Here is a 19,129-nt window from a genome sequence, read left to right as displayed (position 1 = left end):
TGATTTTAGGCTGGATGTTGGACATTGATGTTGGCCTGACATTGGGTTCTGATGTCAACCTAATTTTCATTGCATGTGGACGTCTAGTGCCTGCTAGGTGTTTAAGGCCATTTCAGTCATCACACAGTAAGCATCCATCATCTTCTCATTAAGCACATGGATCTAAAAAACCTCTTGAGTCAATGCGTGTAAAGATTTTGGACATCTTCTTGGACACTTATACCGCTTCCAAACCGTTATAAATTGCAGATGTATTGAGGTAGTTAGTTATGATGTGATTTACCTTCTATGTGCAATTTAATTATACAGGAATCACAGAACTGATTTTTCTAATCCTCATAGACAGGATAAAGAAGTAGTGACTGCAGGTTGAAGGAACGTAGTGGAGTAAAAGTACCAATACTTCAATAAAAATGTACTCAAGGGAAAGTAAAAGTACACAATTTTAAAACTACTTGTTAAATTACAATTTCTGAGAAAATCTAGTCAATTGCATTAGTTTGAGCATTTGTAATTTGTTACTTTACACCACTGCTAGCCACTCAGCATTTTCACTTGCCAGAATTTTGTTGTTAGGAAAATATATTTTATATGCATAAGTTTAACTTTGACACGCTAAAAATTATTTGATTTAGCCATAGTGTTGCATTGCAACTCATTTTTATTTCACATGACTGTTTAGGGTTCAACAGTAAGGATTTACCAAATTTAAAAATGTCAAAAAAAAGCCTAATATAGCTGTATGTATGCTCTTTTTATTTAACAAAACCTTTCTTTAAAAAAAAACAAAGCAATTGACATTTAAAAAATAAATATTGCCATTTATCTCAAACTATGTACAGCCGTCCGTCCTGGCTCACAGATCACCAGTTAACTACACTTAAATGGGGAGTTAATCCCCTACAGCAGGGGTCACCAATCCTGGTTCTGGAGGGCCGGAGTCCCTGCAGGGTTTAGCTCCATCTTGCCTCAACACACCTGCCTGGATGTTTCAAGTATACCTAGTTAGACCTTGATTAGCTCGTTCAGGTGTGTTTGATTAGGGTTGGAGCTAAAATCTGCAGGACACCGGCCCTTCAGGAACAAGTTTGGTGACCACTGCCCTAAAGCAATGTTATTGTGAAGGATGATAATTAAACTAGGAGTGTCACGTTGGCGCAGTGGGTACCTCGATCGCCTCACAGCAAGAAGGTCGCTGGTTTTAGCCCCAGCTGGGTCAGTTGGCATTTTTTGTGTGGAGTTTGCATGATCTCTCCATGTTGGCCTGGGTTTCCTCTGGTTGCTCCAGTTTCCCCCACAGTCCAATGACATGCGGTATAAGTGAATTGGGTAAGCTAAACTGTCTGTAGTGTGTGTGATTGAGAGTGTATGGGTGTTTCCCAGTGTTGAGTTGTGGCTGGAAGGACATCGGCTGTGTAAAACATATGCTGCATAAGTTGGCGATTCATTCCGCTGTGGCGACCCTGTCATGAATAAAAGGACTAAGCCAAAAAGAAATGATAATTAAACTGTATTAATCAAAAATAACTAAGCAAAAGACAGCAGGTGAAAAACATACTGTGTGTGATAATAAATAGGATGATCATGTGCACACGGTTAACTTTAGGCCTGTAATCTGTTCGAAGAATGGATAAAGCAAAAAGGGCAAGATCGTAAAGATTTTATTACCATTTTCCATCTTATTAGGATACAAGTGATACATTTTTTTTTCTTTTTTCAGAACATGACTTAACTTTGATTTTAATGTTTGTATTTCCCAGTATATGTTGTCACTTTGGGGTTGTATATTAATAGATTTTTTCCAATTTCAAAATTAAAAGTTTATATTTCTACAATCTATTGTCAGAAGCTTCAAACCCCCAGATCTTGCTAAGCGAGTTGTTGGTGGCTCAGTCTGGTTTATGGGTTCTTGGAGAGTTCTGTAATTCAAAACTTAATTAATACATTCATATTAAATAGTATTAATTTCTTATTTTCACAGTGTCTTTATTCACTGTGTGTGTGTGGTGTGGGGGGGGGTAGTCAAGTCTTTGTATTTTATTGTCACCTTTTAATGAAAAAATTACTTTATTTAATGGACAAATTAAACAAACATGAAGGCTTTTATTTCTACACGTAACATTGAATCTGTTGAGTGTCCGTGTGTGGTGATTGCATCAAATCAAATCATTTTTATTGTCACATCATCATCAGCAGACAGTGCAAAATACAATGACATACTCCAAAAACAAAACAATATACTATTAGCAATGTTGTAAAGAAAAACACATTACACACATGTAGACACAGACAAATACAGTCAAAATGGTGTACACAAAGTTTGCTGTACACAGTTGGTGTACATAGTTTTCATTTGATTCTGGCTTTTTTTAAGAAATCTTTTGAACAAATTGAATTGCAGATTTAGGAATGCCTTACCATAATTAAACCCTTGAGTTGGTTCCCTACACTTTTTACTTGTTTTTAATAATTTGTCATTGAAATTGATTAGGATTTTTCTCTTCCTGGCAAGAAATTTTTATACTCCGCACTAGTCTTCTTTAGAAACTTGTCACAGCCCAGCAAACAATTTTGTTTTACTGGACTTCTAAACATCAGTGGCTTTGCTAAAACCAGGCTAAATTTAAGCTTTCAGTGAAAATCTAATAAGACATCCAGAATAGCCCAAAACTTACGTGGTTATGAAATAGATATATTAGACAGATTTCACATGTGTTGTCATTCATCACTGTGCATTTGATGATGATTTTGGGCTATTCTTATACATCTATTGGATTTTCACTGACTGGCCAAATTTAGCCTCATTTTAGCCCAAATGACTATTAGACATCTTTTAAACACACACACAAACACGTGCAATTGCTGGTAATTTGTTGAACAATTTGTCTTAGAGGAATGGACAATTATTTTTGCAGCTGACCCTTTTTTCATGTTGGAGTTTTCTCTTTCAGACCAAACTTACAGGAGTATAGGATTTAAATTAGCTCTTTTTGTTTGGCCAAAGTGGAATGTAATACATTAATAACTATAAAATAAACTTTTTTTAAATCATGGGTGCTTGCCTAGCAGATCATTTTTTCAGTCTAGATGTATTTGTAAGTTAGAACTATATTTGCAGGAAGGGAATGTTTTAAAGATATAAGTGAAACCTGAGCTCATAATTGTACAAACAGTAGCTGTCCATGTGTGGGTTGAGCTAATGTGTGAAGTGTGAATTCCCATGCTGAAGAATGTTTCACAATCTGCATTTGCTAAAATTTGTCTCTGTTGAGGTGTGAAATATTGAGGGTGTAACAGAAAAGTGTGGGCACAACCAAAAGTTTGTCTGAAAGAATTTCTACTTAAAGTGCATTGTGAGTTACTTTTAAGCATGACTTACAAATATGAATGATACGCATTTACAATATATGTGAAGCACTTGCATTCTGTGCTGTCACTGAGTCACTATATAGCAACTCTAGCAGGAGTTAACCAGTGGGTCAGATAAGAGGAAGTTACTCAATGAAGGGTTGAAGATTGAGGAAAGAGTTGTGATCGCTAAAACAGAAAAAAACACAGAAATGGATTGTAAAATGGCTGATAAGGGTCACATATGTTTGCAGCTGGGACTAATGATTTACTGTTCACTTCTCAAAGGTAAATGATAATATAATAAAATGCTGTTGAATGTTTTGTAACATTTAGTTTAAACTTTTGCTAATGAATTCACATATATTAGTGTCATACAGGAATTTGCTGATTATTAATTTTCATTAAGCATTTGTTGAATTCTACACAGAATGTATCAACATCACGTATGTTTCAGGAACCAGCGGCGCAGAAGACATTCTGTTCTTCAGATCCGGTGAAAATGTCAGTCTGCCCTGTAATAATGCTCTTTCTGGCTGCACATCAACTACATGGAACTATAACAGAGGTTCAAACACAATTGAACTGGTTGGTGTAGGGAAACTGAACAACATAGATAGACGTGAGAGACTGAGTGTGGGCTCTGACTGCTCTCTGAACATCATGAACGCCACAAAAGAAGATTATGGATCTTACAGCTGCCGACAATATGTGAATGAACAACAACAAGAAAATGATGCGCGTGTTTATCTGACTGTTCTAAATGGTAATCTTAATAGTAATTTTAAAAAACCTTATTCTTCCTTCAAACTGGCGTGTAATTATAGGAGTGAAATCTTGCTTTTTGTTTCAGTCTCTTCATCACTCTCTCAGACTGAAATGAGAGCAGGCAGATCTGTGACTCTCAAATGTAAACTGGAGTATTATGGAGTCTCTTGTGATACTTTGTTCCGTACTGAAGGATATCAGCTGGTGTGGGTGAATCAGGCTGAAAGGAATCTGGCGACAGACAGCAGATATAAGATATTCTCCTCAAGTCCCTGTATGATCAGTCTGACTACAACACTCCTGAATGAAGATCACAACAAAGAGTGGAGATGTCAGCTTACTCAGAACAATCAACTGAAGACCTCAGCCTCATTTACTGTCAAGTACTCAGGTGAAAAAACTATATATCAGTTTAAATAACCCTTAATGGAAAAGATTATTGACATAATCAGCACCTACCAATGAGTCTATAGATGCTTTCGGTCTGACACAAATAATGTCAAAGCAGATTAAAAAATGTCAAAGCAGCTCTTTAAAAAATGTTCTGATTAAAAAAGAATTGAAACTTAGCAAGTATTTTTAACTCCTGTATTTGTAATGTGATGATTAAACTCAACTTTTGTAGGATTAACAACACTGTGGTGGCATGTAGTTTGTGGTTAGTTTGAATATAGGCTGAAAAGCTTTGATGGTAAAATATAATGCTTGACTATGTACATGTTCCTGTGACAAGTTCAAAATAATAGTCGCTCTGACTGTTATATAAGCACATGCATACATACTGTTACTAACCTGCGGTAAACCTGAAAGATTTGAGTATATTTATGCAAATAAACTGCATGAACAGGTTTACTGGATCTGTGTATTTAATACTCTGTATTTAATCAAATTTAATGCTGACAATTTGTATTCAATTTGACATAATACTTTAACATTTAGTAACTTGTAAATATTATTAGAGAAAGTAGTAGTATTGTGCCGAATTTTGGACATTAATAGCAAAAGCAATTATAAGAATTATAAAACTTTTGGTTCAAAAACAAAGATCAATACCTGATTCATAATATATAACTGAATTAATTGTTATAACATAAATACCAATAGGTTAACTTACATAGGCCTACCAACACAAAAATGTGCACTTTTATAAAGATATCTTGAAAAAAAGTGTAATTATTTAGAAAACATTATTTATTTATAATAATATTTATATTTCTTCAAGGTATTGATACACATTAGCTTGTGCAGTTTGATATAAAGGGGGCACAAGGTCCAGTACTTGTGTATTGTGTGAGTTACTTTAAAAAAAAAAAAAAGTTTAAAGTTAACAAGTTTATACAGTATTTGCTACTTACTTGCTTTTGCATTCATTCTTTACAGCTTCTAATGCAACAACAACAGTGAAACCAGCACAAGGTAAATAATGATGATGATTAAGCCACATGACCTGATGCAGCTGATCTGCCTTAAATAAATCTCCAGAAAATGAATATTTCATTAATTGGGGGGGAAATCCTAATGTTAGAGCACAAGGCATCATAAAAGTCAACCCAAAGTTAAATAATTAAATAATAACTTGTTATTCTATATTATTCATAATTATGTGTGCATATCTTGCTTACACGAACATACCCTCAATCCCTCGATTCTCCTTTTCCAAAGGAGCGAGTCGGCTTCATATTTCCACTCCAGCACCTATTCTGCAGTAGCACCAATCTGAATTATATTGTAATTCACATTAAGATAGGGAGTTGTGAGCTGCAGTTTAACTTCTTTAATATTTGAGTTAGTTAACTTAAAAAGGGGGTTTAAATGTTTAGAGTTAACAAGTTTCTAGAGATGTTTTTAAGTGTTCTCTACTTACCATGCTTTTGTATTTATTCTTTACAGATTCAGACAGTGCAGTGAAACCAGACAATAAAACAGAAGGTACATGATAATGATGATTAGGTCACATGACCTGATGCAGATAAGCTTCAAATAAGTTCAACTCAGTTATTTAATTTGCGCAAAATCTGGCAAAAACTAAACAAGGGGCGCTACAACAATCAAAATGCTAAATCCGAAATCTCCCAATAACCTCATTCTCTATTCCCTATTATCCCACTTTTTTTCTGAAGACCCCTATTTTAACATTCAAAATCTTTAACAAGTCCTCAACCCTAAAAAAAAAATAGCTGAAAATAACAAAAAAATCTATTTTTAAATGCTTAAACCTAAACTTGTCACAGTTTAGCAAAATTTACTATCCATGTTATATAAAATTTTTCATTTTTTGAGGATCACGTGTATGTTAAAATAACCAGTTTAACACAAGTGAGATGTATTTGAACTAAATATATGAATTTGATATACAGTACTGAAGCATGCATTTTTTTTAACTATACAAAAAAAACTAGACCCCTAATTGTTAATGTATAATTTACACACTCTGTAATTAAATAGTCTTGGACACTTGATAAGGTGTTTCAGGTGTGTTTGGGTCAAGGTTGAAGCTTTGAACTTTTATAGGAGCAGGTTGGAGATAAACTTTGTGACCTATATTTTAGTTCTGATTTTCACTTGCTGACAGGTATTAATTTGTTGGGAATCTCCAACAAATGGCCAAAGCTAATGGCAAATCTGTATTCTTTCATGCTATTGTGACAGTCACTCAGTGTGAATTATTAAAAATGCGTTCAGAGAAAATTGCAGACAACTGAAATTATTGGCAAACTAAATATCAACCTGTCTGTGGTTCAAAATCCTGCTGTGTAAAAAGAGTTTTGACAGAGAACACATTGGCAATGACCTACAGTCAAAAGAGAACAAGATACAGGACAACAGGGAGTTTTGGGATCAGTTATAATCCACAATAGCCAGAACATGGATTGAGTGCAGAGAAAGGCTTCTTAGTCTTTTTGGACACAAGAAATAGAGAAAAGTTTGAATAAACTATCAGGAGCACCCATGTTTTCAGTGTTTTGTTTCAGTTGTAGCCTACCACAAGACGGTGCCATTTCCAATCTAGCATGAGAACGTTCGAGGTTACAGAAGTAACCCTTCGTTCCCCGAGGAGGGGAACGGAAGTGCCATGAATGGGAGGATTCGGATCAGAAGCCGCTTATCTGGAGAGTATTGAACGGGCCAATGAATGAAATTAATTGGCAGCGTAAGCTTGCGCAGGTGTGCGACATCTGCAATTATCTCAGCATATAAGCACACCTGAAGCCAGCAGACGGCATCCTTTTAAGCTGAAGAGACTTTTAAACAGCTAAGGGACAGTCATTATGGCGACGGAATATGGCACTTCCGTTCCCCTCCTCGGGGAACGAAGGGTTACTTCTGTAACCTCGAACGTTCCCCTTCGGTTGGGGAACTTCAGTGCCATGAATGGGAGAATATGGAAAGCGCCATAATGACTGCACCTTACCAACACCCCCGATGAGGAGATAGTCAAGCAAGCGTGACGCACCCACATCATGGGGGGCGCGGTCCTCCAACGTGTCCCTGGCCCTAATTTATCCTACTTCAACAGAAGTTTTACGGATTTAGATATATTTTTTGGGAAGTCGTGAGCATCTAGATAATTCTAGGAAATACGACAGTACGTTGGGAAGCGTGCAATCCCGATAGGGAGGACGCTGCGGAGGCCATCCGTTACCCAAGGGGGGGATAGATGGCAGAATTTACCTATGGACTAGCCCTAAAAAGGGGGAGTACGCATAGCAAAAGAGTGGTTAGCGGAGAGGGAAGACACGGGTCCACCCAGGGGGGGACTTAACCGTGGCGGAATAAGCATATGGGATCGCCTAGTGGGGATCACGCATAGCAGGCACCTATACCCAAAACGCGGGCTGACCAGCGGGCAGACCTACAACGTAGTGGGCCAGCAAGTGACTCCTCCGCTGAGTCAGTGCTGGGGGCCACGGAGGAATCTGCAGGGCTCACCTGACGGGGAACTTTACTGACAGATAAAAAAGGCGCACGTACCTCCGTGTTAGGGAGAATGGCGCCGCAAGCGTGTTTCAACACCCTACCGAGTTGTCTCCTCAATCACCAAAGGGTTACCTAATACCCTTGAGGAAACCGGCTCCACTCGCAGATTGTAAAACCTTGCAAATGTGTTGGGTGTCGCCCAGCCCGCAGCTCTACAGATGTCTGTTAGAGAGGCGCCGCGTGCACGCGCCCAAGAGGATGCAACGCTCCGAGTGGAGTGTGCACGAACTCCCGGGGGACACGGCTGACCTCGACTCGAATAAGCGAGTGAAATGGCATCCACAATCCAGTGGGATAATCTTTGTTTTGATACGGCACTTCCCTGCTGCCGACCGCCATAACAGACAAAGAGCTGCTCAGATGATCTAAAATTCTGAGTACGGTCCACATAAATGCGCAGAGCGCGAACTGGACAAATTAAAGAAAGGGCTGGGTCTGCCTCCTCCGGGGGCAGCGCTTGCAGGTTCACTACCTGATCTCTAAAGGGGGTGGTAGGAACCTTGGGCACATAACCGGGGCGGGGTCTCAGGATGACGTGAGAGTAATCCGGCCCGAATTCCAGGCACGAGTCACTGACCGAAAATGCCTCCAGGTCCCCGACCCTCTTGATGGAGGCCAACGCAACCAGCAGAGCTGTCTTCAGGGACAGAAATCTTAGAGATACTGATTCGAGTGGCTCAAAGGGATCGGATCGCAGACTCGTGAGAACGAGGGCGAGATCCCAAGAGGGCATGAGAGGGGGGCGAGATGGATTAATTCGCCTAGCACCCCTAAGGAACTGGATGACCAGGTTATGCTTTCCCACGGTGCCGCCAGCTACCGCGCTATGATAAGCGGAGATGGCGGCCACGTAAACCTTGAGAGTGGAGGGCGACAGCCTGCTGTCCAACTTCTCTTGAAGGAAAGAGAGCACAACACTAATCTGGCAATTTCGGGGGTCTTCTCTGCGAGAGACGCACCATTCAGTGAATAGACTCCACTTCAGGGCGTAGGCGCGCCTCGTGGAGGGGGCTCTAGCCTGAGTGATGGTATTAACCACCGCAGTCGGTAGGTTACCTAAGTCTTCCTCGCGTCTAGGGACCACATGTGGAGGTTCCAAAGATCGGGGCGAGGGTGCCAGATGGTGCCCTGTCCCTGAGAGAGTAGGTCCTCTCTCAAAGGGATCCGCCAGGGGAGGGCCGTCGCGAGGAGTGAGAGCTCTGATATCCAGGTCCGGTTGGGCCAAGGGGGCGCAACTAGCAGAACCTGTTCCTCGTCCTCCCTGACCTTGCACAGAAACTGCGCGAGCAGGCTCACTGGGGGAAACGCATACTTGCGCATGCCCCGAGGCCAGCTGTGGGCCAGTGCATCCGTGCCGAGAGAGCCCTCGGTCAGGGAAAAAAACAACTGGCAGTGAGCGTTCTCGGGGGAAGCAAACAGATCGATCTGGGCCTCCCCGAATCGCGCCCATATCAGCTGAACAGACTCGGGGTGGAGTCTCCATTCTCCAGGGCGTAACAGCTGTCGTGAGAGCGCATCGGCTGCACGATTGAGCGTGCCTGGGACGTGAATGGCGCGCAGCGATTTCAGCCGCGGGTGACTCCAGAGGAGCAGACGGCGGGCGAGCTGAGACATGCGGCGAGAGCGCATACCCCCCATGCGGTTGATATACGCCGCCGCCGCCATACTGTCCGTCCTGACCAGCACGTGTTGCCGCTCCAGCACCGGTAAAAAACGGTGGAGAGCGAGGAACACTGCCAACAGCTCTAGGCGATTGATATGCCAATGCAGCTGGGCACCCTTCCAGAGGCCCGCAGCCGCATGCCCGCGACACACGGCCCCCCAACCCGTGTTGGAAGCGTCTGTTGAAACAACAACATGGCTGGACGCCTGTCCTAGAGGCACACCGGCCTGTAGGAACGAGGGGTCGTTCCAAGGGCTGAGGGCGCGGCGACACAGCGCAGTAACCGAGACCCGGTGTGTGCCCGCGTGCCATGCGCGTCTGGGGACCCGATCGTGAAGCCAGTGCTGAAGTGGTCTCATGGAGCAACCCGAGCGGCGTGACGGCGGCTGCGGATGCCATATGCCCCAGGAGCCTCTGAAAGAACTTCAGTGGGACCACTAGTTTGCTGTCGAGCTCCCTCAGACAGTTCAGCAACAGGCGAGCGCGTTCCTCGGAGAGGTGCGCTACCATGGTGATCGAGTCCAGCTCCATCCCGAGAAAAGAAATCCTCTGCACGGGGGCGAGTTTGCTCTTTTCTCGGTTGACCTGAAGCCCCAGTAGGCGGAGATGCCGAAGCACCTTGTCCCTGTGCATAATCAATTGCTCCCGCGAGTGGGCTAAAATCAGCCAGTCGTCGAGATAATTGAGTATGCGAATGCCCGCGAGCCGAAGGGGCGCTAGGGCACCCTCCGCGAGTTTGGTGAAGACCCGCGGAGACAGAGAGAGCCCGAAGGGGAGGACCTTGTACTGCCACGCTCGACCCTCGAGCGCAAACCGCAGAAATTGGCGGTGGCGTGGAAGAATGGAGACATGGAAATACGCGTCCTTCAGGTCTATGGCTGCAAACCAATCCCGAGGACGAACGCATTGGAGAATGCGCCTCTGCGTGAGCATTCTGAACGGCAGCTTGTGCAGACAGCGGTTCAAAACGCGCAGATCTAGGATTGGCCGTGACCCACCGCTCTTTTTGGGTACGATGAAGTATGGGCTGTAAAACCCACTCTCCATCTCGGCTGGAGGAACCGGCTCGATTGCACCCTTCGCCAGGAGGGCAGCAATCTCCTCTCGCAAGACAGGGGCGGACAGGGGGTTGACCCTGGAGAAATACACGCCCGTAAACTTGGGGGGCCGTTTCGCGAACTGAATCGCGTAACCGAGTCTGATTGTGCGTATGAGCCACCGCGAGGGGCTGGCCCGCGCTAACCAGGCAGGCAGAGCCCTCGCTAATGGAGTCATCGCTACAATCGCTGACGTACCAGCGGTGGGGCAGCGCGGAGTGGGTGTGCTGATCCGGGAAGCACGAGGGTCCCGCGGAAGAGCTGGAGGAGAGCGATTCGCTCTGGCTCCGCACCCTGACTCCGGAGAGGGGGCTGGAGGGCTGAGGAAAGGGAGACCGTCCCCCCAGCGCTCGTGAGCCACTGGCGAAGCACGTAGAGTCTGCGAGCCGGAAGGCAGCGCGTCCCGGACTGGCAGAACTCGTGCAGTCACATCCGGGGAAGGGAAAAAGTGCTCTTTTACTGATGTTTTGGTGGCACTGAAAAGTACCGTTGTTATCGGGGCCCCGCCCTCCAGCGGGGAAAGAGCAAGTTTCCTCTTCTCCGGATGGCCTGTCTCAGGGACGCTTCGCGGTCCGTTTACCGGACTTAACGGCGCCCTGGGCAGGAGGGGCTGCCTGCTTTCGAGGTGAACGCCGCGCCCGCTTGGCCGGAGGCGCAGGCGGGGGCGGGGCAGCACTCGTTGGCGGGCGCCCTCGGCGAGGAACAGCGGAGGTGGATGGCTCGGCGGGCGGAGCGGGCTTACGGCCACGCCGATAGATGACATTGCCCATCGCATCCGACTGCTCTTTCACCGCCTTGAATTCCTGGGTGAATTCACCGACGGTGTCGCCGAACAGGCCAGCCTGGGATATGGGCGAGTCAAGAAAGCGAACTTTGTCAACGTCGCGCATATCGGCCAGGTTTAGCCAGAGGTGGCGTTCCTGAACCACAAGTGTGGACATCGTCCTCCCCAGCGCACACGCGGCGGACTTAGTAGTCCGAAGAGCATAGTCGGTCGCGCTGCGCAGCTCATGTAATAAGCTTGGGTTGGACCCGCCCTCGTGCAGCTCGGCCAGCGCCTGCGCTTGGTAGCGCTGGTAGGTGGCCATCGCGTGCAAAGCAGAAGCAGCCTGGCCCGCAGCCTTATAAGCTCTGGCTCCGAGGGAGGCAGACAACCTACAGGCTTTGGACGGGAGGCGGGGCAAACCCCGCCACGTAGAGGCGCCGCGCGGACAAAGATTGACCGCGATAGCGCGCTCCACTGACGGGATCGCCTCATACCCCCTGGCAGCTCCGCCGTCAAGGGCGGTGAGGGCGGAGGCACTCGCAGCACGGGCAGAGAAAGGTGCCCTCCAGGACTGCGTGAGCCTACTGTGCACTTCCGGGAAGAAGGGGACGAGAGGCTTCGAAGGCTTCGCCTTCTGGTCCTCTACGTAGCACCCATCTAGTCGGTCCGGCCGCGGAGCTGGGGGATAAACCATCTCCAACCCCACGGCCGAAGCAGCCCGGGAAAGCACGGCTAACATGTCCGCTTCAGGATCCGATTTGACAGCGCTCACCTGCCCGGAGGGGGCGAGCGGGTCCGGATCTTCGTCGGACAGTGAAAGCCCACCCTCCGATGCCGCGGAGGACATCTGATCTCCGGTGTCAGCGAGTGTGAGAGCTACCATCTGGTTAGACGGATCACTCTCACCACCCGAAGCTTGGATGGAGCGCCGTGAGGAGCGAGAGGTCCGCGAGCCCGTGGGCGGCGGATTAGCTCCCGCTGAAACCCTCAGATCTGCCCGAGCGCCCGCTGCTTTTTTAGAGCAGGAGGCAACTGGGGTGGCTCGCTCTCTTGCGAAAGTTAGCCGCGATCTTAGCTGTGCAACGGTCATGGCATCGCAATGACGACATGAACCGCCCGCGAGCACCGCATTAACATGCTGGACCCCCAAACATGCAATGCAGTGATCGTGTCCATCATCCGGAGACAGGAAACCCCCGCATCCAGAAACGCACAGTCGGAGCGCCATCCTGAAAAGGACGTGCTGCACGACTGTGTTGCTCTTTTAGGAAAGTTGCAACTATACGCACCGCTCTGGAGGACCGGACCCAAAGAACCGCAGGCAAGGGAGTAACCCAGCTCGACCGTCTGCCACCGCGAAGACCCACTCTGGACCGGGAGACACACTCGTTCGCTCTGAAGTGCTGATCAGCAAGAGGAACCCTCATCGACTCACTCAGAAAGGATCTGAAGCGAAAAGGATGGCGTCTGCTGGCTTCAGGTGTGCTTATATGCTGAGATAATTGCAGATGTCGCACACCTGCGCAAGCTTACGCTGCCAATTAATTTCATTCATTGGCCCGTTCAATACTCTCCAGATAAGCGGCTTCTGATCCGAATCCTCCCATTCATGGCACTGAAGTTCCCCAACCGAAGGGGAACTCTGGTTTCACTAGTGATCTTGCGTTCTTTATAAAGAGTTATTATGTGCATTTGGTTGGTCAGCGAACCAGACACTTTTGTTGGTGATTTTTCCTGTAGTGAAGTTCTGCAGTGTGTAGCCTCCTGTCACTGATCCATCATACAATGTAAACACAGAAGTAACTGATTGCCATATTTATACAGGGTGAAAACGACTGTGATCTGATGACTTTAAAAACCTTGTTTTGTGATCTCAGCATTAGTCCAATTATCTTGAAATTTGACACAGTGTCACAGGTCGATGTAGTTTGAACATTAGACAAGGTTAATGAAGGCCTATTAGAAGGAAACTCCATTGCATGTGTGCATGTGCAGATCATTATCTGAACATGTTTAAAATTTGAGTTAGTTAACTTGAAAAGGGCATTTATATGTTTAGAGTTAACAAGTTTCTAGAGATGTTTTTATGTATTCTCTACTTACCATGCTTTTGTATTCATTCTTTACAGATTCAGACAGTGCAGTGAAACCAGACAATAAAACAGAAGGTACATGATTCAATTTTTTAAATTCAATTCAGCTTTATTTGTATAGCGCTTTTACAATGTAGATTGTGTCAAAGCAGCTTCACATAAATGGTCATAGTAACTGGAACAGTGTAGTTCAGTTTTTAGTGTTTAAGTTCAGTTCAGTTCAGTTTAGCTCAGTTCAGTGTGATTTAATCATTACTGAGTGTTCAAACACTGAAGAGCAAATTCATTGATGCGTAGCTCTACCAATCTTGAACCATGCGAGCCAGTGGCGACAGCGGAGAGGGAAAAAAACTTCACCTGATGGGAGATAATGATGATTAAGTCACATGACCTGATGCAGATAAGCTTTAAATAAGTTCAGCTCAGTAATTTAGTTTGAAAAAAATTTAAAATAAATTCATATCAGCTAAGGTTTAATAAAAGTTACCATTTTAGATTAAAACGTAATCTTTGAGGATTATGTGTATGGTAAAATAATGAATTTTACCCGATGAGAGGCAATTGAATTAAATGTATTCATTAGAAACACTGCAGCATGCATATATTTTATACTGAAAAAAGTTGACCACCAATAGTTAATGTATAATTCCCACACTGTCAGTAATCATCAAGTAGTCCTCAACATCTTAATCCTACAGAGGTCTGTGTGAAATTTCTAAGAGTCAGCCACTGAGTGTGGTCTGCTCATTTTGAACAGCTTTGCTCAAAACCACTGCTGTCAATCCATTTGTAAAATGTCCTAGGTTTTTCAATCTCATAAAAAGTGTTGCTGTTTTCTCTTGACTGCCTAGATCATTAATTAATAACTACAATTAGTTAACAGGTAAATTCTATGTCATTTCTCCTTCAGTGATCGCTGCTGTGGCTGCTGTGTTAGCTGCATTAGCTGTGGTTTTTGTTGCTGTGTTTTTGGTGGTCTTTAAAAAAAGAGCTGGTGGGTTTTTGAAATATGATGTTTTCAATTAAAAGTTTATTCATTAACAAAGAATTTTTCATCAAGTTAACGGGACAACAAAAAGTAAGTATTTATAATAAATACTTATTGTTCTTTTAGGTAATCTAAGACGGGCTGCCAACACTGATGTGAGTTATGTGTTGCCAGATGTTTAGATTTTGTTCACTTAAATAAAGTGTGTAATTTGCACAAGTACTTACAACTGCTTGTTATCAGGCCGGAGATCTGAACCAACATAAAGGAAGCTATAAAACAATCAACATTGCGGTAAGTTCAGTGATGCCAGATAATTAGATTTAATTAGGTTTTAAGTTCAATAATGTGTGTAGTTGACACATTTAGTGTTTGTTTACTGCAGTGTTTTAACTGTTTGATGTCTAAAGGGAAAGGACGATGAAGGAGCATATGAAACAATCCCCATGTCCATTCCTTCTGCGCACAATGCTAATGTGAGTACAACATGACTGTTCTTCAATATATTTTTCTATTTTCCTGTCCACAATGCAATGTATTCAGATCTTTTGCTCTATTTTATTTAGTGTAGTGACAGATGTCTCTTCTATACTATCATCAACTTGCATTGTTTCCACTGATGTTTAGGAACAGAAAGATGATGTGACCTACTCTGAGGTTATTTCTTCTAATAAAGGAAACAAGCAAGTAAAACTGGACACTGTGAGTTTATACAGTATATTTTTACATTTATTTGTTCTTTCATATTCCAAAATCTACAGCTCTTCTCTCAGTCTATATTGTTATGATATGTAGCTCTGAAACTGTGGAAGAACAGCATGACTGAAAATAATGGCTTATTGGCTGAAACTTCCAGATTAACTGAATAGAATATGATGTTTTTTCAGGATCGTAGTAATGAAACGGTGACTTACATGACCATCAGAGAAACTGAAGGTGCACCTCAGGATGGACTTTATGCTACTGTGAAGAAATAAACATTTAAAGCAAATCACCAGTTATGCAAATCATCGCATGACTTAATATGATTCGCAAATTAGCATTTTTGCAACACTTGAGATTTCGGTTTTTGTTATTTGGAAGAATTATATATTAGATTTACAGGCGATATGAAATTCTAAAGTGCTTTTCACAGTAACTATCATTCCAAAGCAGCTTTACAAAAGGATTACAATTAAAATCTGAGAGTTGATTTGAGGTGCTGAGTATAGGAAGGACAGTATATACAGTCATGTCCAATGGTATTTGAACATTGACACAATTCTAACATTTTTGGCTCTATACACCAACACAATCAATTTGAAATGAAACAAAGATGTGCTTTAACTGCAGACTGTCAGCTTTAATTTGATGGTATTTCCATCCAAATTAGGTGAACGCTGTAGGAATAACAACAGTTTGCATATGTGCCTCCCACTTGTTAAGGATCCAAAAGTAATGAGACAGAATAATAATCATGAATCAAACTTTCACTTTTTAATACTTGGTTGCAAATCCTTTGCAGTCAATTAGAGCCTGAAGTCTAAAGCTGACAGTTAAAGCACATCTTGCTTGTTTCATTTCAAATCCATTCTGTTGGTGTATAGATCCAAAACTGTTAGAATTGTATCAATGTCTGAATATTTATGGAGCTAATTGTATGTATGTATTATTAAACTTGTGACTTTATGAATCTATCTCTCTCTTTTGTCTATCGCAATGCTGTATTCATACCATATATACTGAGTGTAAGATGGGACCAGGCACGTGCACACATAGGGCTCAACCTGTGCAGTGCACATGCCCTTTTTAGTCCTAGATCGAAAGTGCCCTTTCAAAATGATCAAAAGTGCCCCCGCGACGCGGCACACCCTCGGCCCCGCCCTTCAGTAGGCGCGCGACAACACCGCTCTTGAGCACGCGCTACAACACAGCTGATCAGAACGTGCGAGACAGACCTCCTAACAACCCCCCCCCCCCCCCCCCCCCCCCCCCCCCCCCCCTCTGAGTTACTTTTTGGTTGGTCAACTGTTTGTTCAAATGAGTCTTCTGTTTTCGTTACTTCAGACTAGTACAGTAAAATGAAAGATGAAATGCCTGCATGTGTTTAATGATTTTACTTATGGCAAACACAATATTTTTGGGGGTTAACTATTGTGATTCCCCGATTGCAACTGGGAAATGTCTGTAGACTGATGGCATTTCATGCAGTTCAGCCTTAAAATCTTAAAATGTCAGCAAAATCACGTTTTGTCATCACTTTAGACATTATGCTAGAGAATCATTAAAATACTTGCTGTAAAGTGACGTTAGTGAAGTAGCAACGGTTTCTGCTGTTCTGACGTCAGCTGCAAATGAACGGCAGAAGAAAGTAGTTTATTTTATTAACTATCCTGCAGTTATAGAGTGTATAATGTACATTTCAAAACGTGTTATTGGGTGCAATAAAAAGTCTCTATGTGTATTATACATTTTTGATGAAGTGATCTGATTGATTGTTACAATAATTAGTAACAGTTTAATATATTGAGGTTTAATGGAGTGAAATGATTTGTCTGCTTATGAAACTGAACATTATATACAATTATTTTTATTACCTTCAGTCCACCGCCTCAGCAAACGCATATGAGCACATTCACAACTGGACCACAAGCTTCCTGTCACATGACATGTCACATAATGAATCCCTTGCTGTGTTTAAACTTACAAGTTTCAAATTGCTTTGTCATATGTAATTATCAATTTTAGTTTAAAATGCCCTTAGCTGGAACTTCTATAGCCTTTAGGAACATTTTGTGTTAAAGTTTTGTTGAATGCATCATAAAACTGGTCAAAAGCAATGCAGAGTAGAGGGTTTGCACTGGAACAAGCTGTAGGTAGATAAGGCCATTGGTCTTTCTCATTGAGCATGATAGATGAAAAATTGGTTGACTTTTATTGTTTTGTATATAGGTTTGTGTGTTTGTCTATATAGGTTTGGTGTAAATAGTCTTAGTATTACATTAACTTCAATTCAAGTAATCAAATATTTTCAAATGTGATTGTAAACAAGGTCAAGGTCAAAAAGTTTTTCTTGAAAGTGTCCTGGGTTAAATTTTAAGATTGTGTCTTTGATTCTAGTAACTTCTTTTTTTGCTAGTTGTTTAAACTATATACATATTTTAAACATAAAGAAAATCTGTATTCATCAGCATAAAACATACATATATTTATATATTTCTCCCGGTAGTTTATTTTATATAATAAATCAAACTGTATGACATTAATTACTAATCTAATTTCTTGTGTGCCAATATCTTTTTCATTTCTTATGTTCACTTATTGTATTCATGAATGTTTTGATGGAAATAGATGTGATTTATTTATTTTTTTTCTGAAAGCGAAACAAACAATCTTTCCATTGATATGGTTTGTTAGGATAGAACAAAATGTAGCTGAGAAAAATGTGAATCATCTGGAATCAGTTTGTCAATTTTTTGTTTGATTTTTATTCTACATACTAAGCAATAAGCTTCAAAAAGGTCATGCATTTCTTTTAGCCATGCATGAATCAAAATTTGTATATATTTATGGTAGAAATTTTACAAAATATCTTCATAAAACATGATCTTCACTTAATATCCTATTTTTTTTTTTTTTTTGTCATGCATATTACTGTATGGTTCTATAATTATTTTGACCAAAAGAATTTTTGCCTACTGCCAAAAATATACCAGAGCAATTTAGGGTTTTGTGGTCCAGGGCGACATATTTACATCATATAAAATAGTTTAGAATCGTTGTTTTAAAAGTACTGCTTATTTTATGATTATGACAACAGCTGTAGGTTGTTTTGCTATACTGTTTGCTTATTGTGTTGAATTATATGTTTTCCAGGGTGTTTTTTAAGCTGTGGCTTAATAGTTGTGAAACTTGTGACTTTTAAGTGCAAGTTAGTTTGACCACAGTAGATCCACCCACACATAATACATAAACAGTTTCTCTTCTTTCTTTTCACAAGTTGCGTCATGCTATTGAATTCTTTGAATGTGGACTCTCACGCTAGTTTTTATGGCTATTAATCCAATTTATGTTTATAGCTATTATTACTATAATATTTATGCTATTATATTTTTCAGACATTTAAATAATTGAAATCTGTTAAAACTTATAAATTTAGCTCATATGCACCAAAACAGATTTTACTGTCTTTGAATGTGTTTGTATTTATGGCATGCTATAAATTCAGATTAAACTTAATAGTGTATTTTGAAAAATAGCATGTTTTGTACTGCCATCATTAGAAATTAGTCATTAAATGTTTAAAAATGTATTAATAATCTCTCCATTAAACAGCACTTCACAGTTCACAGGAGGGCTAATCATTTTGCCTCCAGCTGTGTATACTGTTCTATGTTTAGACTTTCAAATAAAGTGATTTCCTTATTTAGAGACATCTCAATGTTGAGA

General features: G+C 42.1%; 2 protein-coding genes and 1 long non-coding RNA gene across 9 annotated transcripts in view; 1 reads left to right on the top strand and 2 right to left on the bottom strand.

Annotated features, from left to right (window-relative positions):
- Nucleotides 1-10,400, bottom strand: part of LOC141378084 (uncharacterized) — a 361,025-nt gene extending 350,625 nt beyond the window's left edge. The window contains exon 1 of the mRNA XM_073925486.1: nt 7,321-10,400. Coding sequence (XP_073781587.1) covers nt 8,132-10,390 — 2,259 coding nt within the window. The 5' untranslated portion in view covers nt 10,391-10,400 and the 3' untranslated portion in view covers nt 7,321-8,131. The remainder of the gene's footprint in view (nt 1-7,320) is intronic.
- Nucleotides 1-19,129, bottom strand: part of LOC137487900 (uncharacterized) — a 1,155,393-nt gene that overhangs the window by 281,106 nt on the left and 855,158 nt on the right. The gene's annotated exons all lie outside the window — the stretch shown is intronic.
- Nucleotides 3,267-17,149, top strand: dicp3.1 (diverse immunoglobulin domain-containing protein 3.1). Of its 7 annotated transcripts, XM_073925491.1 has the most exons (13): nt 3,488-3,636; nt 3,779-4,114; nt 4,202-4,507; nt 5,497-5,532; nt 6,007-6,045; nt 13,750-13,788; nt 14,624-14,707; nt 14,828-14,856; nt 14,945-14,995; nt 15,112-15,177; nt 15,329-15,403; nt 15,589-16,474; nt 16,690-17,149. In XM_073925491.1, exons 1-12 carry the CDS (start codon nt 3,561-3,563, stop codon nt 15,676-15,678), a joined length of 1,227 nt encoding a protein of 408 aa, XP_073781592.1. In that variant the 5' UTR covers nt 3,488-3,560; the 3' UTR covers nt 15,679-16,474; nt 16,690-17,149. The 7 variants fall into 7 exon arrangements, with proteins under 7 accessions (XP_073781596.1, XP_073781595.1, XP_073781598.1 ...); XM_073925495.1 differs by lacking the exon at nt 13,750-13,788 and having other exon boundaries at nt 3,267-3,636; nt 3,806-4,114; XM_073925494.1 differs by lacking the exon at nt 13,750-13,788 and having other exon boundaries at nt 3,267-3,636; nt 3,806-4,114; nt 15,589-16,625; nt 17,002-17,149.

The sequence above is a fragment of the Danio rerio genome, chromosome 16 (genome assembly GCF_049306965.1).
Source record: "Danio rerio strain Tuebingen ecotype United States chromosome 16, GRCz12tu, whole genome shotgun sequence".
Classification (NCBI taxonomy): domain Eukaryota; kingdom Metazoa; phylum Chordata; class Actinopteri; order Cypriniformes; family Danionidae; genus Danio; species Danio rerio.
This window is presented reverse-complemented; position numbering and strand designations above follow the sequence as displayed.